Raw genomic sequence first — 14,974 nt, forward strand, 5'->3', positions numbered from 1 at the left:
AAAGTAGATTTATGTATACCAACACAGAATTGTTATAAATATGTACATCAGTTCTCAAACCAAATAAATTGTTATATAATTTCAAATATTTATGTAGTATCAAAAACGAAAGAAAAAGTTTAAAAACATTAATATCGTGCAGGTACTCTTACTATGCCTAAAAAAATATTCTAATAATATAATACACAAGAACATTCTTAGTTAAATAATGAAATTTAAGTGTTATTTACTACCAATTATTAGTAACACTTAAATAAAGCAAAAATAATGTATAGTAACAGAGGGTAAGTGCGCAAAACAATACTCAGTGAATTTAATTAACTACGGTACCTATTTCAATTTATTGTATCTCGTTGGTAAATCTCATTTTATTTATTTAAAGCTCAGACTGAAACGGTGCCATGTTACTTTTTACTTGGTACATCCTGAACGGCACTATACATTTATTACAAATTATATGTTTTACATGTTTAATGGATTGACTTGGACCACACCACCATTCTCGCACATTGCCTTAGATGTTTTTGATAATTTTGAGTAAATATCAAGATGGGTACCGGAAGAAATGTGCTGAAGGTTTGTTTGGACACGTTCAGAAGCCTGTAAAGAAAATAGTTTATAATGGTTATTCATAAATAAGTTGGTAGATTTAAGTATAAAAATATTTAGATTAATAATAAAATTCATTACCTCTGTACACCAAACTTGAGCCATTGTAACTTCAAAGTCCGCTGTAGGTAATCCCATTTCATGGGACCGAGATGAACGAGACAGAATAACGGCCATTGAATAAACATCCATAGCACACTGGGCTAATCTATGGAGTACAAACTGTTCATCCACAATGCCTTTGCCATATTTGACCAGAGAAGATTCAATAGCTTGACCAAAGGCATCCAAAGACTAAAATAAAACATTAAATGTAGGTACATTATCGTAGCACAAATATACCAAACAAATGTTTCTGAAAAATAATAAAAGTGTGCCTTATGACAATATTGAGAAGACTTTCGCAGCTTTTTGGATACTGATAGCTCTGTTTTGTGGGTTGTTATTCTCAACCCTACCTACATTTGATGGTAACATTGATGATAAATAAAAATATTGAAGATTAAAAAATGGTTATCAAGGAAAACATACTGAATTTAAATTAAAGATAACTATCATTCTATTGGTTTATTTGATCACATGGCGGCCAGAAGGCTTCTTCTGCTATGAAACTACATACTTGAGTATTTTCATTTTTTTTTTTGTTTTGTTTCAATCTTTAGAAATAAAACTATAAATTAAAACAGTATTATAGTGGTGTTATGATTATAATATTTATATTATGGCTATTTCAATTACGTATGATATTTACATTGAGTGATAATGGTCATTGTGAGTTCATAGATCAACAGAACATAATATTATGTACTTAATCAGAATTAGAAAATACATAATAATAGTTTATTAATAATCTTGAACATACCTTTGAAGCCGATTGGGCAGATGGTTTGAGTGGATCTACCACCAAATCAGCTATATTGGGACCAGTAGATATTCCAGCAGATCTGATCGCTCTTCTACCAGCTTCAGAAAATATTAGACCGAGATTTGCGGTTGGGTTTTTAAAAGCTCTCTGTAATTCCTTTAGGTGAGTTCCTGCATACTGGATCCCTGCAAACATTTCAACATTTTTTGTATATAAGTTTATCTTTATGTCGGCCATTATTTTTTTAGGTCTGCACTAGTGATGAAATGGATAGTGGTTATGCTGGATACCGGATATTCGCAAACCCCCAAGCCGGATATCCGGCCCATTGTCTCTGACTTGTCGCGATGTATTTAGTAGATCTGAGCTACACTGACGAATGTTTTTAAATGTGGCAAATCAAAACCATTCTTATTTGGTGTATTTCTATGGATTTATGATTTTTAAATACCGCAAGAGTATACTTCTACCTTCAAATATTTTCTGAAAAAAAATTATCCTTACGGAATTCCAAAGAATAATTTGTTATAAACGTGGACTTTAATGTTTTAGCAAACCCAATTGAAAAAAAGAGATATGCGTAGTTACACTGTTAGTTTAACTCTATACAGTGAAATTATAGCCGCATTTTAATTAAAGAAAAAATATTATTTACCTGTCAATGCAACAAAGAGTCGTAAAACATCATTGGATCCTTCGAAAATTCTGAAGATACGCAAATCTCTCATTACTCTTTCCAATCCTGTGGCGTGCATGAATCCCATTCCTCCCAGAATCTGGATGGCTTCATCACACACAAACCAAGCAGATTCACTCGCAAAACACTAAGGCAAAAATGTTGCTATATTATATAAAATGAGTCTCAATAAATATTAAAACTACTATCACTAGGCAGACTCAAGATATAAGAATATTGTATCCCAAATAATGCAATAATCTAAGTAAAGTTTAAAACATAAAATATTTTCTGCCGAGTATTAAAGCTTTTAAGGGTGGGCCATTTAAAAGTTTATTTTTATTGTAAAAGTTGTAGTCTCCGATTTAAGAATAATAAAAAAAAATCGTACATGTGGCTCCCTCTTCTGGCCTTACAGTAAGCCATCCTGCGAGTCCAGTTTTCAAGCAGTTTTTTGGTGATTTTGACGCCTATCTCGTCAGTAACAGTCACAATTCAAATTTTTAAAGCTGGAATTATTTCTGGATTATCCGCATAACATTGATCCTTAACAAAACCCCACAGAAAAAATCCAATGGCGTCAAATCACAGCTCCGCGCAGGCCAATGGACATCTCCAAAACGGCTGATTATTCGGCTGTCAAATTTGGTGCGCAAGAGATCGATTGTCAGTCGGCTTGTATGGCATGTGGCGCCATCTCGTATTATCATCGTCGATTTGAGGCCATAAAAAGTTGGTCAACATGGCTCTGTAACGGTTGCCATTGACGGTAGCGGTGTTTCCAGCAACATTTTTGAAGAAAAATGGACCAATTATGTTACCACTAAAAAATCCACACCAAACTGTCACTCTTGGTAGATGCATTGGTCTCTCTACGATTACGTGTGATTGCCAAATTTGGCAGTTCTGCTTGTTCACATAGCCCCCGAGATGGAAATGCGCTTCGTCTGAAAATATGATTTTTCAACAAAAATCAATGTCATTATTGAGCTGGTCTGTGGCCCACACAGTGAACTGATATCGAACCAGATGGTCATTTGCTTTAAACTCCTGAGTCATCTTGAGCTTGTAGGCGAATAATCCGAGGTCTTCGTGCAAAATTTTCCTCAGACTGGTGCAACTAATGGTCAGTTGCTGCGATCGGCGTTGAGTTGAGGTCGATGGATTCTGTCCTGTAGGACAGAATCCATCTGCTGTGGCCCGTAGTGTACTACGGGCCACAGCCTCAATATTCTCGGGCGTGCGCATTATCCGAGCTCGAGGACCACTTCTGTTATCCAATAGCAAGCCTGTCGCACAAACTTTCTTCACTAATTTCACTACAGCTTGGCGCTTTTTCATGACCCATATTTTTTTTTTTAATTCACACGGTTTTGGCTACACAACACTGACTTAGAAAATAAGTTTTTGATATTTCGAAACACTCAAGCAAATCAGTCACTCCAGTTTTGTCGTATCCTATGATTTAAAAACAAACCACTAGATGGCCCAACCTGTATAAGTATGCATGTTTGATTAGGGCACTATGACCTTTATAAATCATATAAATAGTACTGTATATAAGTACATACATATGTATTTTTAAAACTTTTCAACTAATATTAAAATTGTACTAATTTATTTATTGTGTCACAACTTTTTAATTTATTTTAGACAAAAAGAAATATTTGCGTTCTTATGATTTACCCAAATATTTCATTTTGAGGGCCAGTTTCAACGAGTCGTAAATAACTCACTACTAGAAAATGCGAATCAAGTTGGGGTAGAGTGGGATTCGAACCACGGACCTTTGGTCCGTGAGTCCGAGACACTAGCTACAGAACCACAACCCGATTTATATATTTCATATTTGTATCATATTTCTTTGCGATTATTTTCAATATTTATTTTAAAAAACTTGTTTGTAAAACTGATTATTGTTTTAAAATATTGTTTAACCCTGGACACCTAACGTTCGTACAAACCCAATTAAACCTAACCATTAGTCAATTTGACTAACAGTTTTTGTGGTGGATATTTAATTAGATTAATTATAAAAACATATTTATTGTTTACATGTTTATTAAATACATATTTATATGAAACAAACATTGCAGAATATAACCGTCTCTTGAGAGATCATGGTAAGCACCGAGTTAAAGAGCGACAACATGATCATCGGCGTGCGCGGAAAAAATATATAACATATTTTCTTTAGCGTATTCGTCGATGCCACGAAGGTTAGGTCTCTAGGGTTAGAATGAAAAACCATCAGGTTGCTTCATATAAAATAAATAATTATATATTATGTGTCATAAGGACAAAGGCAGAATGATTAATATTTCATATTGTATAATTATTAAAAAGAAAATATGTAAGTAATTACAAAAAAGACAGACCTTGGAAATGGCTGCTTCAAGGTGGTAATCTGTACTTCCGGAATCCATATTTGAGCTGATCATGTATGCCATTGACTCGGTGATGTATTGCAATATTTGCATCCTAGCCAATTTTTCCTGAATAGTTCCATAACTATCAATTCGATGACCAAACTGCTCCCTGGTGGTTGCATGTTCAGTCGCTTTTTTAATACAAGACTTCATTGTTCCAGAAAGCGCAGCCGCCATTCCAAATCGACCATTATTTAAAATGTTCATTGCCACCTAAATAAAATAATACCATAATTAATAAAATAATGGTAGGCAATTCACGTAAGGTATTCAAATTTGTTATATCATACAAAACATACTTTGAAACCATTTCCTACTCCACCAAGAACATTTTCAACAGGAATTTTCACATCTTCAAAAAATAATTCGGCTGTGTTGGAACATTTGATACCCATTTTTTTCTCTGGAGGTCCACTTGTCAGCCCTCCGAAGGATCGCTCTACAATAAAAGCAGTGACCTGAAACCCAATATGCATTTTTAACAAACTTGTATTGTGAAATATTTATATAATTGAGAAATATCAGTCAAAAATTGATTATACGTGTGCTTTAAATCATATTATGTAATATAATATATGTCAATATATATTTCATATGCAGGCATTTAAATTTTTTAAATATTTAATATTACTCAACCTTATCAACTGTTTTTCCATCTTTTTCAACAGGAGTTTGAGCAAATACCGTGAACACCTCAGCAAAACCTCCATTACTAATCCAAATTTTAGAGCCATTAAGGATGTAGTGCTTTCCGTCGGGAGAAAGCACAGCTCTTGATCTATAATAAAACAAAGTTTCACCTTACTGTTGTACTATTTTCTTTAAAAACTTCATGTACTACGAGGAAGATTTTTAAAGGTTAAAGATTTATACACTAAAGTGCGAACTAAATCTAATCAGGTTTTGTTTTAATATTTATTTAAAAGAAAGATTAGAGAAATTTTACTATTTCACATAAATTTTTATTCTCCCTGTTGTAATGCGAAATTGTCGGTCCTCAAGCTAGTTCTCAAATTTTCAAATTTATATTTAAAATATTAATGACATGGACCAAATGGTATAAATGTCATTCTGCATCTAACTTAGGGTAATGGATTTTTAGGCGTAGATACTTCGATATAAGTATTCAAATTGTTATTCTAATATCAGTTTAATTTTATCATCAAAATTTATTCTTATTATTTGTCAGACCAAAGTACAGACTATTTATTGAGAAGTGATAAGTTTTATCAAAAAAATTGAATTTTTTTTTATAGATGATTAATTAAATAAGTGTAATAATCATTGATTAAACAGATTAGGATTTTTTTATTCATCTAATGCCATCATCATTCGGTAAAAATTATAAAAAAATCAATGTATTATTTTTTTAATTTATATGTTGTCATAGAATATCTGTGTGGTATTAAACGAGATTTAAAAAAAAAATCACTGGTCTTTAAGTGGATAAAAGCATAGCATCGAGTTATGCAGTTATATTTTACAAAATAATATAGAACCCAATATTATAATTTATATTTGAGTGCATAATATATGGAGTATAGATATGTTTGTACATCTGGCTGTCCATATACTTCAGGAACTAGACATAAGAGAAAGACTAACATCTTTGTGCGAGAAAATAATTTTGCAGTTCTTAGACATATTTTACGAGGGAACATTGATAGTTTGAAAAAAACTATCTTCCTGGGAAGTGTCATGGTTACGTGGACGTTAACTAACAAAATGGAGTGGCTTGGTCACTAAATTATCAGAACTTTCAGTGACAAGTGCCTACAGAGCAGTACAATACCGTTCCAGATGGAGGGAGATTGTGCACAGATGAGCCATGCCTGGAGTCAGGCGTGATCACCATCTTCAAAGATTCGGCGGCCTCCGTGGTGTAGTGGTCAACGCGCTTGACTCACATGCGGAAGGTTCCGGGTTCGATTCCCGGTGAGAACACAAAAAAATATCATGTAATTTTTCTCAAGCCTGGGTTTTCTGTGATGTAATTCACCACTGTAATTAGGCCCAATGGCCTGTTGTGGTGCAAAAAAAAAAAAAAAAAGATGAGGGCTGGATTCAATAGAGAAAGACATAATATATGTTGCAGTTTAAAACTATAATATCATTATTCCCTTTACACGTGGTGGAGGGCACTGCAATGATACATTTATTGCAGAAAACCTCAATCAGTTTTTGTTACATGAAACTAAAATGATCAGTTTTATGCTACACGAGACTGTACCTACGAAATTACACTTTTTCAATAAATATTTCATGTCAACTTTGTCGGGAATCAAACGCGACACCTAGACAAATGAGTTGACCACTGGACCGTAAAGCGGATGTAGGATCAACAATATAAATCAAATCATTTTTAATACCTAAATTTCAATATTATTTACTTTTCAAAGAGATTGTCCATCTCTTGTTGTCCATCCCATATACTGTTGAAATATATGTCAATGAGAAAATAAATGAGATTTGACTTACTTTATGGAGCCAGCATCAGAACCCGAGGAAGGTTCAGTGAGACAAAAGGAAGCCATCTGATTGGTAGCAACACGGGGGAGGTATTTTGCCTTTTGCTCGGGAGTTCCCACCAAAAGAATTCCTTTGAATCCGATGGACTGATGAGCTCCGAGGGTAATTCCAACACCCAAGTCATGAGCACCCACAATCTCTACAAGGCGAGCATACTGGGTGTTGCTGAGACCTATTCCACCCAGATCTGTGGGAACTTGTAAGCCAAATGCGCCAAGTTCCCAAAGGCCTTTCAAAGTGGTTTCGTCAATCGAAGCGTTGGCGTCATTCTTAGCTGGGTCATTTACTTCCTGCAATAAACATGAAGTAAGAATAAAAATCTAAATAACTATCTGCCTTTTAGAAATGACAGGGTTTATTTTTCGTATACAATGGCAATAGTGCAAGTTAAAAAGCAACTTTATTTAGGTAGTATGATGGCAAAATGTAATTATTTTTATTTTCCAAATTTGTTCCACAAAACTCCCAAAATAGCAGAACTTTAATTTTATGTGACAAAAGAATACATCCCTAACTATATGCATACTAAATTTGATCATGTTTGAAATCACAAAAATAAAACTAATGCCGGCCAGGCTGATTCATTCAAAACACATATTCCTTTTTGGGGATATTTTTCTAATTTAAAAGGCGTGTTTGTGAGGTTTGAAGATGTTAGTTTTCCTGTTATATAAAGAGATTATAAGATGTTAATGTAATTTAATGATTAAAATATTTTGATAAAATGCAAATATTTTAAATTGGATATCATTATTTTTTATTATTAACAAAACAATATACAACAGAGATTGAGTTGTAATAAAGTTAATCATCAAGGATTTAAAGTCCACAACACTATTAACCGGAATACAACTTGACCTAAATAATTTTATTGACTAAAAACTACACTTGTGGAAACATTTAACTCCACATTTTCTGTTTTAAAAGTTGTACTGCAAGACTTTAAGACCATATTTATCTTTTAGATAATATATATTGTTTTAGCTTTCCTTCTTTATGAAAATTTGAATAATTTTTTCATTATTAGAATATGGCTAATTTAAAAAATAATCAATAATATTGTTGCATTAAGATATGCATGAATTGATTTTGCATAAGTAACTCATAAGATATTCATCACTTGGATGAACTCCTATAGTTTATTTAAAATATAAAGGAAAACAAGTATCGTATTTCATGAAATAAAAGGCACTGTGTCATGGTCTCGGATTTTAAAATATAATACCCAGTTTATAATTGTGTTAGGTTTGTCACGCATTAAGTAATAGAAAAGAAAATATGGGGAGGAAGGCATGAAAAATATTATTTGTAATTACCGCAAAAAACTTTTCTGTCGGATCCATGACAGCTGCTAGAGTTTCCCTTTGTTCTTCAGTTAGGACATCAGGGTATGGAAATACTTGTGATGATTCTAATTGTCCTCGGAATATATTCATTGTAAAGGACATATTCTCCTTGGGACCTGGAGTTTGAGGGGATGTTGAAGCAAGACATCTGTGAAAATACAATAGTAAAAACAATATTACATTTCAAAACTTTTTAAGGGACAAAAATACTATTCTATAAATTTAATTACAACAATACTAGATGCAGTCAAAAATTACAAAAAGGAATACAATATAAGGTACTCTTTTAGCATAATCACTTAATAATGAAATATAATTATGTATAAATATAATTCATGAATAAAACTACACACCTTGATGGAATTGAGAAAGTCTTGTGTTTGGAGGCAGATTTTGAAAGTTGAAAAATCAAACGACTTGCTTTCATGGTTGAAGAATACTGATTACAGTGATTACTAATTGGATATTCCAATAAAAATACGCAAAAGTATTTCTTATAAACAGTTTAAAGACATATAAGCACTGATTATATATAAGAGTCCAAAGTTCACAATATTTATAAAACCAATGCTAGCGCTGACGTTTGTAATCGTAATACCACACACATATATATATATACATATATATATAATATATAACTTTTCTTCGTTTCTTCTTCTTTAGAATGTTATGTAGAATTTTAGGTTTATTGTCCTCCTACCTAGACTGGGTTTTTTTCTTTTGGTAACACTAAACATAGACAAAATGTAATAGAATTCATAGAATTACTCTAATTTATGAGCATAAACAATACATTTTTTTATTGCAATTTTTCTGTTTATCGTTGACGGTGGCGTTGTCATAATTTGTTTTTATTTATCGTATGGTCTAATTAAAACGTTATTTCTAGTATATCGAATTAAATATGGTTTGGTTTCTAACAACTTTAGTATTTACAAGTCCTTGTAAGATGTATTAATACACGTTACCTAATTGTATAATTATTTCTCGTCATGGGACATTGCAAAAAACGGCATTTCCTCTTGTCGTTATGTGTTATTCAATTGGTAATATTTCAAATTAGTTTATTTTTATCTACTTTAATTATTTGTGTGTTTGTTTTAAAGAATCGATGTTATTTGTTTTATCAAATGTGCATTGCATTGTTCGTATTTCTTTCATCTTTCGATGTCCTAAATTAAAAAGTTTTTGTCAGTGTTATTTTGTATATTATTCATAATGTAAATTTTGTTTCTTTGAAGACCTACACAATTGTGTAGGTAAAATAACAAAACCTTAATTTTATTTAAATTACAATGAATTTCTATTATGAAATGTGGGATGCACCTCAATCGGAAATATGTGTTTCTATTTTTCATATATTATAAAAGAGATGAGGATGAACACAGAAATCAGTAAAAGCTGGGTTTATTCATAAAATAATGAAATGGTCATCGTTAAGAAAAACTTTTCTAACTTCCAATGATGACGGTCCTGTTATAAAAGTACTTACATATATAATGTTTTAAACATAAATTATTTGGTGTATACTTGTGTCAAAGCCAATGACATGTAAATAAATATATTATTATTTTATATATAAATATTTTATTATTATCATAATTAAACATACAAAATATTGAATCGTGCACAATTAATAATTCAAAACAAACAGCTTTCAGTACATTTTAGAATGGATACTTTCAATCCATTAGTTCATTATTTTGAATGTTTGTATTTAGTTACTACCTTAATTTTGACGTGCCACTAATTTGTGCTCGTAAAATATCTGCAGTTTAGAATAGAATTGGTCCTAACTCGTAGGTTTCCATCTTTTTTAAACAAACATTCTTGTTTTATTACAGCTTACGACATTGGAAAGACAAGTATTTGATTTTCTTGGATTTATGTGGGCACCCATACTTGCAAATTTTCTAAACATTCTATTTATAATTTTTGGATTTTTCGGAACATTCCAATTTGTTCCCAAATATATATTTTCGGTGAGTTAAATTATGTATACATTTTGTTTGTTCCTATAAATATATTTTTAATGACCTCTCCTGGCATTGAAAATGAGTTTTACTAGATTGTTATGTTTTTGCTCTGACTAATTTTTAGAAGTTATTTTATTTTAAGTTTAAGTTTTTTTTCAATCTTAATTAGTTTTTTAAGCATTGAATTTATGATTTTTAGTATGCAGCATGGAATCTTTTGTGGCTAGCATGGAATGCATTTATTATTTGTTATTATTTAAATGTTGGAGTCCTCAACAGGGTAAGAATATTTTATTTATGCTTAGTACTGTATATGTTGATTGTGTTCTTAAATATATTGTATACCATTATTTCATTTCCCTTGTTTGCCTTCGCTTTATGGTTTTATGTTATTTTTGTTCAGTTTCTTGTACAGGGGCATTCCATTGGGACTGGTTGGGACATTTGATTCCAGTATTTGACCAACTTTGAGTTGTAACTATGTCATCAGAATTCATACAATAGTAAAATATATTTTAAAAACAAGATAAATAACCATTTTACTATACTACTTTCAAGAAAAAGTCAAAGAGTCAATATGTTCTATGTAATTATTATTTTAATGAATTCGACTGGTGGGACACTGGAAAATCCCTTCTTCTACCATTTTGCCTTTGAAGATGAATATGTCTAACTACTCTATATAAATGAGAGATTTTTTGTGTTGCTAAGCATGTAATATTGGTCACTTATGTTTTAATTAAATGAAAGTCTAACAACAGTTGCAGAAAAAAACAAAATTGCGCCTGGTGGGACAGTATTTTGTGATTAGTGGGATTTCTAAATAGTAAACATGTGTGAAGTTTTCATACTTCCAATAGTTTAGGAAAATATGTTTGTATAGATTTATGAAAAATACATTATCTATTAAATTAGAGGTGATAAATGAAAATTCAAAATTTACATTATTTTTCCACTATATGGAATTCCCCTACATTGTTTCTTCAAATAAGTGTTGTAATTGGCTTAGGCCATATAAATAAATAAAAATTGTGTTAACCGCATAGTTCTAAAAAATATTGTAATAGTATCTGTGTCCAAAATAACTATTGAGTTGAGTATATATTTTTGCTTACACTTATTTTATTAAAGCCTTGAAATTTTCCATTTCGACTCGATCATTGGCAATTAAATTGCATATTTATTTTTAAAGAGTGGAATACAGGTGTTTCTCGCATACTTTTCTTAAAAAAACACAGTTTAAGTATATTCAGATACACCTGTGTTTGAAAATAATTTACATATGAATTATCTAAAAATGTCTACACACATATCATTCAATGTTCACATGTTTAATTTAGGAGAAAAGTTATTCCAAAAACACTTAATCTAAAGCATATAAACCAAAAAATTTCAACCAGAATTGTGCGAGTTGTTATACTTAAAAAATAGAAATGAGTTTGTAAATTCTGGTTAACTAAAAAAAAAAACCATTTTATTTCATAACAAAAATTACATTATTTAATGGGGAAGTAGGATATACACATTTATTCATAACTGCGTTTTTGTTTTTCATTCAATATCTTATCAGAGTGATAAGTTTACCCTGTCTGTAATTTATAAGAGTGCCATTAATAATATAAATCAACATTATAAATATATTTTACAGTTTTGTGCATGAAATAAAACCAGAATCCTTGATGGGAGTTTTTTACTCAATGGCTTCTCTCGAGATGAGTAGGCCACACAGTGTAGCGGTTGGTGCATTCGCCTACTATACTTAAGGATCTGGGTTCGATTCCTGGAAAGGTCGACGTTAAACGTTAATGCCAAACGTGGTTCTACACTGCAATATTTCATAAGTCAGGAACTGAAGCTGATCGATCACCTTACCTTCGTGTAACATAATATATTATGATTAATTGTGTATTATGTAATTTTGCATATGTAATTAATAAATAAATAAAATATATTTAGACTAAAAGAAAATGGCCCCAAAATTTAAATATTAGGGTATATCATAAGAACGTAATTATTTTTCATTTTTAAATATACGCTGCATTTGTAGTAATGCAGTGTCCTATGCACCACCTAGTGCAGACAGGGATATGGATGGTGAGTATTTTTTATCTACACAGTATTTTGAGTATGTCCAAATATGTGTAAACAAGTACTGTATTTAACCCCGTATCAATCCTGATAAATATTACAAAAGAAAAATAAACTTTTTGAAAATAAATCTTGAAGTCTAGGCATTTACAGGGCTTACGACCTTTTATTGGCTGGTTTGAGTAATCACTTTACACACTATAACATTCACCATTTATGTTTATTAAATATGCAACATATTTAAATTTGAGAGTTATATTTCAGGATAGTGGTTTGCTATCCTTGGGCACTGGCAGTGTAAGTTGGTGGGAAGCCAATGGATGGGGGTGCAAGGCTCGGTGGGACGGGGGAGGTGTGGAAGGGGAGGTGTGGCTCCGCCCCTCAAGCGTGACGGGCTGTGTGCTGCACTACTGGCACGTGGAGACTGCGCACGCCGCCCTGCAGGCCGCCCTAGCAGCCCTGGGCACAGTGCTGGCCCTCTACCACGCCGTCATGCTGCCCAAGGACGATGATAATAGATGTAAATACACAACATTTCATCATTCATGAAGTTTCATTCACATCTGATAAAATAGTCATGACTCAAAAAAAGCAGAATTTCCAGGAGAGCCTAAAAACTAAAGTAACACATTGTCGCAAGGGTTCGATATTAGAAACATCACTTTGGATAGAAACTATATGACTGTTAATTCTATACAGATAGTTAGGTAGGTATACAGTGATTGAGATTTTTAAAATCCCATGAAAAAGAAATGCAGGAACTTATGTAAAAACTCACAAAAATGCCTTCTTGTCATGCTCCGTGCGTCTGTTATCGACATTTTATTAAAAAATCCTTTCATAATCTTAGATAAAATAAGTTAATACACCTAGCGTTGGGCGGCTGGTTTCTGTCTTGGGCCAGTTAGTGTCATGCCCTTTAAAATTAGAAATGATTCATTAGAATAAAAAGAATCGAATGAATGAATGAATAAGTGAATTGATTGAATTTATTGTTTTTTGGCACACTGTCAATTTAAAAAAAATCCATTTCCTGTGTAATCTTGGGGGGGGAAGGGGTAATTCCCAGATCTTGATAAATTCGTGGCCATAAACCGCAATAACCAACTCGCCTATCTCTATTATCTATGGAGTACCGGAAATTAATGACTTATTTTATTCATTCAATTACGAATCATACAATTAGTAAATTCATTAGATTAGATGAGAATAAAACTTTGTTATCAGTGTTACATAATTTTATTTTTATTAAGAGCACTCATATTCAGTTATTCTTAATAATAATGCGATTCAAAACAAAGGGTGTAAAGAACACGTGGCACAATTACCCTGATGTATACTATTGTATTATTGGTAATTTTATATTTGTCTCAAAAGTTGATGGACTTACTAATTTCAGCTCGAGGAAGTGTCAAGTCTGCAGGGCATCAGTCTCTTTACTCTATAGAATTCAGCAGACCTGCGGAGTTACGTTCCGAGCCTCCGACTAAACCCATGACTCCCAGGCGAGTGAAGCGGCGCTCCGTCTCTTCGAGGCACTCAACGCGACACTCTTCTAGGAGGACATCACAGCGCAAACACCAAGCTGCTCCTGCGGGCCACACGAATCCCACATACCGCCAGTCATCGCAACAGTCACTAAATGAGTCTTATAACGACGAAGACTTGTACAATCACAGGCCTCCGTCAGTACGTTCCAGTTATTCAAATTTCCATGGTGCCCGGCCGATAAACATGCAAACGGAAACCTCCACAATATACCCAGAATCCAATTACAACGATACTTACATATCCAGACCAGGCTCCAGTCCTTCCTTGGCAGAAGCGACACCGCAAGTTCCGCAAAAAAGAAGTATTCCAGATCCTTCCATGATGAATCTCCCATACAGAGTACATTCCAGCCAAAGTGCCTTTCTGAACAATGGTCCTCCAGCTTACCATCTGCATCAGGGTTCGCAATATTTTCCTCCCCCTCCAGATAGTGAAACCGCCATGTAAAATCTCACAGAAATGTCAGTTGTTATTGGTATTTTAAGATCACAAATAAAAAGCGTGTAGGACTCCTAATTTGGAAGTTAAGAGTTACTTTTGAACTAGTTGCTTTAGAAAGTGGTGCAGTGTAGTGTGATAATGCCAATAGAACTCTTATTCTGTAAGAGTATTTTGTGATCCTTGATAAATAATTTATTGTGTTCGATGATATAGTTGTATACATACAGGGTTATCACTTGAGAAACAATTTGAGTACTTACTTAACACATGGAAATTAAAGTGAAAACAGTTGTTGTTTAGATCTGTTGTATAGTAATATTAAATTAAATATTAATATGTATAACTATTTTTATTATAAAAATGACAATAAATACACATTTCTGTACATGGGATAGGTATATAAAAATATGAAAACAAACTTGTGCATTTGAGTATCACATTATTTAAATTTTTTTAATCGGTGT

General features: G+C 32.4%; 2 protein-coding genes across 2 annotated transcripts; one reads left to right on the forward strand and one right to left on the reverse strand.

Annotated features, from left to right (window-relative positions):
- Positions 1-312: 312 nt before the first annotated feature.
- LOC148279466 (very long-chain specific acyl-CoA dehydrogenase, mitochondrial-like) lies at positions 313-9,079 on the reverse strand. The gene is made up of 10 exons (XM_088229875.1): positions 8,808-9,079; positions 8,425-8,602; positions 7,058-7,398; positions 5,216-5,357; positions 4,879-5,037; positions 4,529-4,792; positions 2,130-2,298; positions 1,472-1,659; positions 691-903; positions 313-600 (listed from the first exon to the last, which is right to left on the reverse strand). The coding sequence occupies exons 1-10, from the start codon at positions 8,879-8,881 to the stop codon at positions 463-465; spliced, it is 1,866 nt and encodes a 621-aa protein (XP_088086001.1). The 5' UTR covers positions 8,882-9,079; the 3' UTR covers positions 313-462.
- Positions 9,080-9,242: 163 nt separating this feature from the next.
- On the forward strand, positions 9,243-14,667 carry LOC148279467 (sodium/potassium-transporting ATPase subunit beta-1-interacting protein-like). Its single transcript, XM_088229883.1, has 5 exons — positions 9,243-9,500; positions 10,299-10,436; positions 10,630-10,710; positions 12,783-13,038; positions 13,918-14,667. The coding sequence occupies exons 1-5, from the start codon at positions 9,447-9,449 to the stop codon at positions 14,514-14,516; spliced, it is 1,128 nt and encodes a 375-aa protein (XP_088086009.1). The 5' UTR covers positions 9,243-9,446; the 3' UTR covers positions 14,517-14,667.
- The last annotated feature ends 307 nt before the right edge of the window (positions 14,668-14,974 follow it).

The sequence above is a fragment of the Micrasema longulum genome, unplaced genomic scaffold, assembly GCF_059751315.1.
Source record: "Micrasema longulum isolate JH-2025_06_02 unplaced genomic scaffold, ASM5975131v1 h1tg000721l, whole genome shotgun sequence".
Taxonomy (NCBI): Eukaryota; Metazoa; Arthropoda; class Insecta; order Trichoptera; family Brachycentridae; genus Micrasema; species Micrasema longulum.

Coding starts and splice junctions, on each gene's coding strand:
- LOC148279466 (XM_088229875.1), bottom strand. CDS start 8,881: ATGAAAGCAAGTCGTTTGATTTTTCAACTTTCAAAATCTGCCTCCAAA. Junction 8,603..8,807: donor ACTTTCTCAATTCCATCAAG/GTGTGTAGTTTT, acceptor GTATTTTCACAG/ATGTCTTGCTTCAACATCCC. Junction 4,793..4,878: donor GAGTAGGAAATGGTTTCAAA/GTATGTTTTGTA, acceptor TATTTTATTTAG/GTGGCAATGAACATTTTAAA.
- LOC148279467 (XM_088229883.1), top strand. CDS start 9,447: ATGGGACATTGCAAAAAACGGCATTTCCTCTTGTCGTTATGTGTTATT. Junction 9,501..10,298: donor CGTTATGTGTTATTCAATTG/GTAATATTTCAA, acceptor GTTTTATTACAG/CTTACGACATTGGAAAGACA. Junction 10,711..12,782: donor ATGTTGGAGTCCTCAACAGG/GTAAGAATATTT, acceptor GTTATATTTCAG/GATAGTGGTTTGCTATCCTT.